The sequence below is a fragment of the Arachis ipaensis genome, chromosome B01 (genome assembly GCF_000816755.2).
Source record: "Arachis ipaensis cultivar K30076 chromosome B01, Araip1.1, whole genome shotgun sequence".
Lineage (NCBI taxonomy): Eukaryota > Viridiplantae > Streptophyta > Magnoliopsida > Fabales > Fabaceae > Arachis > Arachis ipaensis.
Genome location: NC_029785.2, coordinates 5,111,316 through 5,123,232, shown reverse-complemented (window position 1 = coordinate 5,123,232; position 11,917 = coordinate 5,111,316). Strand labels below are relative to the sequence as shown.

The window sequence follows — 11,917 nt, the reverse complement described above, 5'->3', positions numbered from 1 at the left end:
TGTAGACTAGCACTTTTGAATTCAAAAATGTTTAGATTCAAACTTTTTTTTATAGCTATACATATATGAAAAAAAAATATTTGAAAAGTAAAATTTTCACCAAAAAACTTCTCAATATCCTATATTTTACCAAAAAAGGGCCCAGAGGGCTACGAACGGCCGGACCACCCAGCACCCACCCGACCCGGATATCATTCGCAATCAGTTCCAGTAGCCCGCCGTTCCTCCTTTGCTGCCGATTCAAGCTCGAACCCTGGCCACCCACGTCTATTGCCTACATACAACTTAATCCCGTTCCGGTTCGGTGCAAACTCCGCCGGAAAGTCTCTCCTATTCCTACTGAAAGCTCTGCCGCGCATCTCCGACAAGACCGTCCCCTCTCCATGGCCATCTCGAGCTTCGGTTTGCTTCTGCTCTCTCCGATTCTATGTTGTATCGAATTCTGTTGAGCCGGCGCGCAGTCCACCTCCGGCCTAGGCGTAATCCACGGTGGTTCCAGGTTCTCCTCGCCGCTTCCCACGTTTGGAAAGTTCGTCTACGCCCCCTCTGTAGTCTGTATTATTTACGTTTTTTTTTTTTGGTCATGCTGTGTATTATTTAGTTAAAGACAGGTAAAATAATAATAAAAAAATTCAAAAGATAGTGGGCTTAGCCCAATTCAACATTTTCAGCCTGGCCCATCTCATGGACAGGTCTCGATTTTTCTCGCATTTTCTCTTTCTCTTTCGCACACTATTTTTGTTCTCGCCATTCTCTTTTTCGCTGCCCAATTCTTTTCTCCATTCCAGTTAAGCGACACCGTTCAAGCCTTCACTTCTCAGTTCTCAGCACAGGTTAGCTCAACACCGCTTATTCTTATGTGTTGCACGGCAAAATTTTCAATTTTTCATGTTCATGTTCATTTTTCTATATTTGTTTCAGCATAGTGATTTTTGTTCAAGCTTGATCTCTGTGATTGTGGATTAAGCAGTTCGTCATGTATGTTGTTAGCATTTCTTTTATTTAATTTTTTTTGTTTAATTTAAATGAATAAAGAAAGAAAATTCGAATTTGATGCTTTTACAGAATGGATATCGTTGAAACAAAGTGAAAATTGTATAGGTTCGGGTTTTTTCGGTGTTGCAGCTGTTAGTGGTGTGTACTGGTTTAACGGTGATTTTCAGTATTAAGGGGGCTTTAGAGTAATTACGCTGTATTAGGACTTATTTTTGAAAATATGTTTGGGTTTTCTTTGTTGTTATCATGGGCTCATGGCTTAGAGAATTTATTCAGTTTATAATATCAACCATGGCAACATCATCATTTCAATCACAATAATGATAGATGATGATCCGGATTTATGAATTTGAATGTTTTAGATTTGGGTTGTAGAGAACTTAAGTTCAATGCGATTTTGTTTATTTTTGCTTAATCCTCTTGTGATGATATTTAAATTTGAGAAATGTTAGGGACCAATCCTTTTTATTAATATTAGCTAGCATTTGGCCAACACTTTATTTTTATATTATTAAAATTTAAGATTTAGAGTTTAAGGCTTAGAAGTTAGGACTTAGGATTTAGAATGGTGACCAAACAATCAGGCAAACATGATAAAATGTTGTTGGTCATATAGCATAGCTTTTTAACTTTTACTTTAATGATGTTATTTATCAATTTAATTGATTGTGACACATGTTTAGCCTTTGGACAGTAGAGTTTAGAGTGTAGACTATGTCTATTATTTTCAATTTAATTGAATGTGTGTGATCATGGATGATGTTCTTTCTCTCCCAGAATTTGTATATGCGGTATCTAAATTGATAATATTTTATCTATATTTGTTGAAATAGTGGCCATCCTACTATCTGCTTTCTTGATATAGCATTTTCGGGACTGGCCACTCCCCACCACTCTTCGGGTTACTAATTTACTATTATGATGTCAAATTCAAACCATAGATTGAACTACTTAATGCTGTATCCATCATTATTCTGATTCTACTTTTGTTTCATATAGGATTTGACCTGTGTTATATATATGGTTTAATAATAAGCCATTGTTTTGCATAAATATTTTATTGTGAAACAAAACTAAGTAGTTTGGTATTAATGCTTCTCAGGCTCTCAGCCTGAGACATTAGTTCTGACTCCTTGCACTTCATATGTTCTTGTGATATTAATCTAATGATTATGTTGCAAAGTTGTATACTGTGGTGTCTATAAATAATTGAGCTGGTATATTTGTTACTTCCAGCGATGTACAGGCAATTCGTTTAATAGTAATACTAATGGATACTTGACCTGTCACTTTATTTTTCCGGGATGTCAGCTAGATAAAATGGAAGTTTTATATATGTATATATATTCGTTTCTGGTAATCAGTTATCTATTGTGATTGTTGACTATTCTCATTATGCATTTTCCACTTACAAGACCTTGTTGTATCCAGTCTAAGGAAGAAACCATTTGAGCCTATGACTTGAATAGGTTCACGATTTTATTGCCTAATGCATTTTGCATACTTTGTTGGCATTTGATCAGAAATTGCTAATTTACTCATCTAAACAATGAAGCTATCCCAATATTTTGCTTGTAGATTTGGTATTTTACCTTGTTTTGCAAGTGTTAATAGTATTTTACTGAGCTCCTTTCATGTTATTCAAATTGCAGTTTGGTTAGAGGTTATCTATATACTCGCCATCTAGCAGGGTGTTGAGAATATGGCCAAGCATCATCCTGATTTGATTATGTGCCGAAAGCAGCCAGGAATTGCCATTGGACGACTTTGTGAGAAATGCGATGGCAAGTGTGTGATTTGCGACTCTTACGTGCGTCCTTGTACACTTGTCCGGGTTTGTGACGAATGCAACTATGGCTCATTTCAGGGCCGCTGCGTCATATGTGGAGGGGTGGGAATATCTGATGCTTACTACTGCAAGGAATGCACACAGCAGGAGAAAGATAGGGATGGCTGCCCCAAAATTGTTAATTTAGGGAGTGCCAAAACCGATTTATTCTATGAACGCAAGAAGTATGGTTTTAAGAAAAGATGATGAAGGTGTAAGAGTGAGATATTTTAATCTGTCTAAAACTGTTTTGTATGTACTTCCTGAGATATCATATTAGAACCGTTGGAGTTGAGACTTTGAGCATAGAACTATATTTTCTTATGCAATTGTTGGTGATGTAAGTGCATGACTTGTTTACTAAGGATCATGCAATTAATGGAATGATTTGAACAAGTTCAGGTACTGTGCTGTGAATTGTGTGCAATTTTGAGGGAAAGATTATTTGGTAAATGGATTAAGAAAAATAGTATTTATGCTGTTAAGAACACTATTTATTGTTTAATTTGTTAGTAATAGTAGTACGCTTTTTAATATTGCAGTGTTATTGTCTCATCATGTGATTGATACTCAAAGAAAGAAGGTCAAAATTAAGTACTCACATTGAATCCTCAAGAAATTTTAAGAACAAATTCTTTGTTTTGAGATTTGAAAACTCTCAAGTTATCTTTTTACTAATTCTAATTAAACGATATATATATATATATATAATTTAAAAATATTAAAAATAATTAACATTTATCTTAATTAATTTGAATTGGTTAAGTGGTCATGTTTGAGTAAATATAAGAGTATGAATCTCGTCTTGTGTATTGCAATCTATTAGCTAGTGACAAATCCTTAATAAATGGAGCATCAATATTAATCATTAATTTGCCAAGTTAGGAAATGCCGTAAAAATAATAGTATTTGTCCTTAAAGTAGAATAATTTCTCATTGATAGCAATACTTATGGAGATTTGTCTTTGTTAAAATTTACCTACGACAATTTTATTTGTTGATATCATATTTATTTTTTAAGTCAAAACATTATAATCACCATTGTTATATGTTAAAATTTCACATTTTATGACATGATTTTCAAGTTTTCAAATTTATAGACTTACGTCATTACAAAAATTATTAGATTGATTAATATTTCTTGGTAACATTACCGGAACACTATCGTTGAGTATTAGTTAGTGTGAAGAAAAACCAATAATAACTTTTGTTATTCAATATATAACTTATTCTAGAATAATGCTACAAATCCAAATCTTTTGTTAACCTAGTCTAACCAAGTTTGTCAAACATCACAAAAATTAGTTATGGCTAGCATTATTTCAAGTCTTATTGTTTAATTTGGTTAAACTTGATTCATAAAAAGACGTGAATATGTCGCATTACTCTTTATTCTATTGGAAAATAAATTAGTATTTTCTAAAATGGTAAGTACATTTTCTTCCAATTTCTTACACTGTTTATTTGACAATATTTGCCATTAAAAAAATAACAAATGATCACACTATCTTACATGTACAAAGTAATTTTTTATCTTGAAATTAATTTTGGTTAATGACATAAAATTCAAAATAATTTTTTATTTTCTTACTCAAATTTAAATTTGAATTCAGAATTAGTTAACAACTCATCTTTTTTTAATTTCAATAACAAAAATTTTAATATATATCTAAAATATACTTGGACCAGTAAGATCTCAAAGTAAGAAAGATCAACCTAAGTCTATTGTTAAGGTCTCAAATCCAACTTAGATTAATTACCTTAAATTTTTTTGTAAATATATCTAACTTTTTTTATATACTAAATATTATAATATTTAATAATATAGTGTTTATACAACAATAACTCAAAATATTAATCCAAAATATACTTGGACCAGTAAGATCTCAAAGTAAGAAAGATCAACCTAAGTCTATTGTTAAGGTCTCAAATCCAACTTAGATTCATTACCTTAAAGTCCAATGCAGATGAAGTTTACGTGTCCCATCTCAAATTGGCTCAGATTGGATCTCAATTGCTAGTTAGCTATAGTAATGGGTACTTAAGAGAGCGTGACGAACCCCTTTCCTTAAAGCCCAATACAGATGAAGTCTATTCATCTACATGTCCTGTCTCAAATCGGCTTAGATTAAATCTCAGTTACTAATTAGGTATAAAAATGGGTACTTAATGGAGCGTGAGGAGCCCCTTTCCTATCCCTCACTCCCATTTTTAAAAAAATGCCCCTATTCCCTTTACGTCTTTACAAGTCCGCGCTTAATTATCTCCTTAAAGAGTGCGAATCCCCTTGAGTGTCTATAGATATTCTTTAAAAAATTTTGAAAAAATTTAATAAAAAAGATATAATATAATAATTATAAAATAATTAATTCAATATAATTCAACACAAGTCATAACATATTCATTATAATAAATAACATTTCAAAAAATAGGATTAAAAAATTTAAAAAATAGATTTATGTATATATAAATTAGTAATTTTATATTCACGTGGATTTAACGGGTCTCATGGGAATGGTACTTATGTCTCTGTCTCCATCCATTTCATGTGGATGTGTTGTGAGGATTTTACGAGTCCCATCAAGTCTTAAATCATAAGTAATTCCCACGAATATTCGTTTCGGTTGATTTTTTCATCATTCCTACTATTGCTAGCATTCGTTGGTTCGTTACATGGAGCTATTTCAACCACTCAGTAAATATTCAGATAACCAAAGTCTAAGTTATATCATTCTCATAAAGTCACATGTATCCTTGTTATAACAATATTAATCGAAGATAAATGGATAAACTCTAAATGAGTACATTTTTCATATATATAACAATAACTAATATCGCATATTATAACTTGTGAAATCATAATATTTTGAGAAGTGTGGACAAGAGAACCTATGCACAATTCCTTCAGACCTCAAGTAGTTAGATAAACACAAAAATTCTTTTGCATTATCAGATTGTAATGCTTTTATCCTAGTACCTAATTGGAGTTCCACCATTTTTTTAAAAGCAAGGAAGACAGAATAAATTTGTGATCTAACAGTTCCTTGGAGGAGCGTCTCTTGGAATCCTGACATTTCACCAAACACTTGTTAGGATGAAATTCAAGCCATACATTATTATCACAAACGAATTGATGAACACTTAAAAGATTCTTCGTGAGTTCAGGAACGTGTAGCAATTTGTTTAGCATAAAAACGTGCTTTGAAGAAAATGGTTTTAAAACGGAACTTCCAACATTAGATATTTGTAAGGCATTACCATCACCCACAATTACTTGCTCATTCCCATTGTAGCCTGTAAATTCAGAGAAGTTGCTTCTGTCAGGAGTCATGTGGTGTGTTGCGTCAGAATTTGGGTACCAATTTGGATCATAAACTGTTGCTTGATCTAGAGGAATGTTGCTCGTAGCAATATTAGCACTAGTTCTGCCAGTTGACTGAGTGCTTCCACCTCCACTACTGTTCTGATTATTGTATCTATACCAGCAATCACGAGCACTGTGACCTGCCTTGTCGCACACTTGACAGACTATTCTATCATAATTTCTTCCATAGCTACCATAGTTTCCTCTTCCTCGTCGCGGATTTGCTCGACCATAGTTCATTCTTCCATTTCCTCGTCCTCTTTGCAAGAAACTGCCTCTATTGCTTGAAAAATTCCTATATCCTTCTCTATCACCATAGGTAGATTCAGAATTGTATCTGCGCTGTTGAGACGGATGAAACTGTGCAACATTTGCCATCATTGGTTTTGGTTTCTTAAATTTCTCTAACCATTCTTCTTGTGCCATCAGCATTGCTTCTAACGCTCCAATTTGAAGAGGCGTGTCTCTAGTGTTGATTGATGTGATAAAGGAGCTATATTCTTCAGAGAGGCCTTCAAGAATGGCTTCAACATGTGCTGATTCATCAATTTGAGCTCCTACTGACACTAATGCATCCACAGTTTTCTTTATTTCTAATAAGTAATTTGCCATTGTACCTTCTTTCTTTGTGTTGCTGAGCTTTGCTCTCAATTGCCTGACCTTGGCTTTCATTTGTGCAGTGAAAAAGCCCTGAAGTCTCTGCCAGATCTGATGAGAGGTTGTACATCCTACCATTCTTGCTGCAAATGACAGAGTCATTGAGGCTAGGAGCCAGGTTTTCAAGAAAGAATCTTGTCTCTTCCAGATCTTGAATTCTGCAGTTACTATGCCATTTCTTTTATCTTCTTCTGATCGAAATTGTGTTGGAACATTCACTCCATTGATGAAATCCACAAGCTCATGAGCTTCGATGGAGGCTTCAGCTTGATCCTTCCAAGAAAAATAGTTTTCCTCATCTAACTTGATTGAAATCGGAATTGAAAAATTGTGCACCACTGTTGCTGGTTGATTTATTGCAATACTTCCACTTACTGGTGGTGGAATAGCCATGGCTTGAGACGTTTCTACCATTGAACCCTAAAACTCTGATACCATGAAATGGTATCGATAACTCAGAGTGTTGAGAGAGAGAGAGAGAGAGAGATGAAGCTTAGATGAATGAATAAGAGAATGAGAATGTGATTATTGTGTAGCAGCTACAGCTGATAGGAGTTTAAATACATATGTTGAGATACGTGACTTGCTGCACCTGTTACCACTAATTAGTTGCTAACTAATTGCTAAGTGACTCTAACAAACTTCCGTTATTCTATTCTATTATCCTGTCATATTTGAATTACATATATGTTATTTATCTTATATATTTTTTATTTTATTTTATAAAGACTTATAATTTTTTTTTGTATAAAGAATGATGGCTTGAGGAGCTTACTGCCTTAGTCATGACATCGGCAATTTGAGCATCTCCAGGGATATGATGAATCTGGACTCGCCCTTTGGCTACATGGTCTCGCACCAAATGGAGATCAATCTCAAAATGCTTTGAGCGAGAATGAAGCATAGGATTTGCAGACATTAACACAGCACCTGTATTGTCACAATACACTTTGGGGGTAGGTACAAGAATGTGAATTTCACCAAGTAGATTTCGAATCCAGAGCAGCTCGGCTACCACATTGGCAATGCCACGGTACTCAGCCTCTGTGCTGGAACGAGATACTGCAGCCTGCTTCTTTGAGCACCAAGAAACAGGGTTCGGCCCAAACATGACACAATAGCCAGCAGTGGATTTGCGATCCTCAATGTCTGAGGCCCAATCAGAGTCAGTATATCCTGTAAGGATCAATTCAGTAGGTTTGCGCAGATGAAGCCCCATGGTCCTCGTGCCTTGCAGATACCTGAGGATACGCTTTACCGCCTTCCAATGCTTGTCCAGTGGAGTTTGCATAAATTGGCAGACTTTGTTGACACAGAACGCAATTTCAGGCTTGGTGACAGTGAGGTATTGGAGGCTTCCAACAACAGATCTGTACAGGCTCACATGCTCAAATGGCACACCATCTGTGGATGTCAACTTCAAGTTAGAAGTCATAGGGGTAGCAGCAGCCTTAGAGTCTCCCATGTTAGCCTTCTTTAGCAAATCATTAATGTACTTCGTCTGGGACAGTAGTAGGCCCCCACAAGATGTTCGAGTGACTTCAATGCCCAAAAAATACTTTAATTCTCCCATATCTCTAAGTGAGAACTTGGAGTGAAGTTGTTGCACTAATTTGGCAATAGCCTCTTTTGAAGTTCCAGTGACGATAATATCGTCCACATACACAAGGAGGAACACTGTGGCTTTACTGGTGTGTTTGAAGAACAGGGAGACATCTGATTTAGTAAAGGAGAATCCCAGAGTGTATAGTGCTGCCCTTAGAGTATTAAACCAGGATCTGGGTGCATGCTTTAGACCATAAAGCGACCTAGTTAGTTTGCACATAATTTCCGAGCCACCAATTTCAAAGCCTTGCGGCTATCTCATATATACTTCTTCTTGCAGGCTCCCATTCAAGAATGCATTATTCACATCAAGTTGAGTTAGGGGCCAGTGATTTTGCAATGCTAGAGTGAGAATAACCCGAATAGTGGCTGGCTTGACAACAGGGCTAAAGGTCTCCTTGAAGTCTATGCCTGGCCTTTGATTGAAGCCCTGAGCAACAAGCCGGGCTTTAAATTTGTTGATGGAACCATCTGGATTCTGTTTAACACGAAACACCCATTTGCTACCAATTGCACGTCTGTTCGGAGGCAGAGCGGTGAGCTGCCAGGTACTGTTCTTTATCAATGCTGCATATTCGTCTTCCATTGCTTGTCGCCAATGTGGTATTGTCATGGTTTCTTTGGCTGTTTTGGGTAAAGGGAATGAGTGTAGTTCAGAATTGAAGAGTTTAGGTTTGGTGATGCCGTTCTTGGCACGGGTAGTCATGGAATGAGTGTTAGATGGTGCAAAGAGTGTGGAGACAGCTGCAGGTCTTGAAGGGTTGATGAAATTAGTGGTGTTAGCATGTGAATTGCTGACTTAATAGGCCAAATCTGTAGATTGGGGATCTGAGTTAATAGATTAGTGAGGAGGAACTGAACTAGGCAAGGCTATAAATAATTAAATATAATTTTTAAAAATAATAAAAAAATATTAAAAAATCTAAATTAGACCAAATTCTTAAATATGGTATGTTTCAAAATAACAGAAAAGATGAACTGTCCATTTAACACGGTCATCTTTTTTTCGAACAGGGATTGATTCTTAATGGGAATTATCTAACCAATCAAAAAACAAGATAAGCCTCAAAGTGGTTCCTGAAGTTGCACTCAAGTCTCATAGTAGTCTCTAAACTTAATAGTTACTCATATTCGTCCCTGAAATTGAACTCTGAAACTCAGAATTGTCCTTCAAGCACATTCTATCCACCTGGCACTATCGGAAAGCTGATCTGGACTCTTTCGTGACAAGCTGGTCAGGTAACGGCTAGCTGACGTGGATTAGTAAACTTTTATCACAATTTGGTCCCTAAATCAAAATTAAAAATTTTAATCCCCAAATTTAATTATTATTCTCTTCTCTATAGTAGTAATCCCTCACTTTTCTTTTCTTCTCTTCTCTGTATAGATGTGAAAGAGACTACAAATTACAACTTCATTAAAAACACGCATATGTTTTGTTAATTAAAAGTCACATATTATATGCACTCATTCAACTCTAGTTTAATTAAAATGTTTTACAAAATTCAATTTTGTATTTTTATATGATTTTACAAAAATCTATCTCTTATATTTACGGAATTAAAAAGTTACATTGTTATTATTATATACTACATTACATTTTCTTTCGAATCCTGTTCCAAAATAATCATGCATCATCATAATTTAACTGTCATTCACATAGTATTAATATAAAGTGTTATATTATGGCATTTCAAATCGTATGACATCTCCATTAAAATGACGTATCTAAAATTTTATTATAACTAAATAGGTATTTCAAATTAATTAAGGATAACATTAGAAAAACAAAAAAATAGCAAAAATTTACCTAATTTAATATTTATTATTTTAGTCTCTAATTAATAAAAAACTAATTAAGCAAAATAAATATAATTAACTAATTTAAGACACTAATTTGATCATATTAAAATATTAATCATATCATATTTTTATTTGCAAATGTTATGCTGATATTTTAATATTTTATATTAGCATTAGAGATGAGATTCACAATTTATGAATTTAGGAATCAATTTAATCATTTTTAAAAGTCAACAAATTTTTATGAACGTTCACGATTTGATTTTAGAAACTAAACTTTGCATTATTTCTTTAATTATATATATCACATAACTTTTTTTATGTTATAATCTCATCATCTTTCGTACAGAAAAAAAGGATAAAAACAGTTAAATTTGTTCAAATAATAGTTGTTAAGAAGACTCTAATTGTTCTTATTGTTATAAGATACTTCAACTAAAAATAAACAAAAAAAAATCTTGTGAATTTGGGATATGAAGATTTATGGCTGTAGAGAAAAGAGGGATCACTATAGAGAAGAGAACGATGATTAAATTTGGGGATTAAAATTTTTAATTTTGATTTAGGGACTAAATTGCACCATAAAAGTTTACTAATCCACGTCAGCTAGCCGTTATCTGGCCAACGTGTCACGGAGAAGTCCAAATCAACTTTCCGGTGGTGCCAGATGGACGGAATGTGTCGGAAAAACGAATCTGAGTCCCAGAGTGCAACTTCAGGGATGAATATGGGTAACTTTTAAGTTAAAGGACTACTATGAGACTCAAGTGCAACTTTAGAGACCACTTTAAGACTTATCTCATAAAAAAATTGTCAAAAGATGAAAGTAAGTGAATGAAAGAAGCAATAATATTAATAATAGGTAGTTAAAAAAAAAGATAACCATGTTATTAATAGTGGACAATTTAACCGTGCACTGATGTATGTTTTCATTTATTTTAACGGTTAGAAAAGTAAACATATTAATGTGTTTATTTTAAATGCACAGTCTATCTTCTCTATTATTTAAAATGGACTATTTATTTTCCTTATTATTTAAAATTGTCTATCTTTTTTATTATTTGAAATATTCCATTGTTAAGAGTTTGATTTAATTTTTTCTATTATTTGAAACTGCTTATCTTTCTTATTATTAAAAAATCCGCGTTATTAGTCAATTATGAGTCTTCAATGCTTATAGCCTTATACATTACACATTTACACATGTTCTATGCAAGACATGTTTTGAGGTTGAGCATTTCCAGTAACCTTTTCTACATTAATATTTTTATGTTTCCAAGACTAACTCAAATGATTTAAAAGAGGTGAGATGAAAAAGAGATATGGGTGTCTTTTGTGTCTACTCGTATCCTAATAAAAAATAAAAAATTTTTTTAAATACATTTGGATACATTTAATATCAGTTTTATTCAACCGTGTCTTAATAAAAAGTAAAAAATTATTCTCCGAACAGGTTTGGACACACATAAATATTATCACGTGTCAGCGTGTCCAGTTTTATTTTTAACATATATTCTTAAAATAAATTTAAAAATAATATATATTATTAATTATTAAAATAAAAAATATTTTAAATATTTTATATAATAAAAAATATTAAAAATAAATAAAAATTAATTTATATTTTAATATTAATAAATTAACAAAATATCATTATAATTTAT

General features: G+C 33.4%; 1 protein-coding gene and 1 long non-coding RNA gene across 3 annotated transcripts in view; one reads left to right on the top strand and one right to left on the bottom strand.

The window, feature by feature from the left end:
• LOC110269071 overlaps positions 1–466 on the bottom strand; it is a 1,280-nt gene extending 814 nt beyond the window's left edge. The window contains exon 1 of the long non-coding RNA XR_002358050.1: positions 131–466. This is a non-coding gene — a long non-coding RNA (uncharacterized LOC110269071). The remainder of the gene's footprint in view (positions 1–130) is intronic.
• Positions 734–3,263, top strand: LOC107607545 (PHD finger-like domain-containing protein 5B). 2 transcript variants are annotated; one of them, XM_016309505.2, is made up of 2 exons: positions 734–833; positions 2,649–3,263. In XM_016309505.2, the coding sequence occupies exon 2, from the start codon at positions 2,699–2,701 to the stop codon at positions 3,029–3,031; it is 333 nt and encodes a 110-aa protein (XP_016164991.1). In that variant the 5' UTR covers positions 734–833; positions 2,649–2,698; the 3' UTR covers positions 3,032–3,263. The 2 variants fall into 2 exon arrangements, with proteins under 2 accessions (XP_016164991.1, XP_020972081.1); XM_021116422.1 differs by lacking the exon at positions 734–833 and adding an exon at positions 2,175–2,465.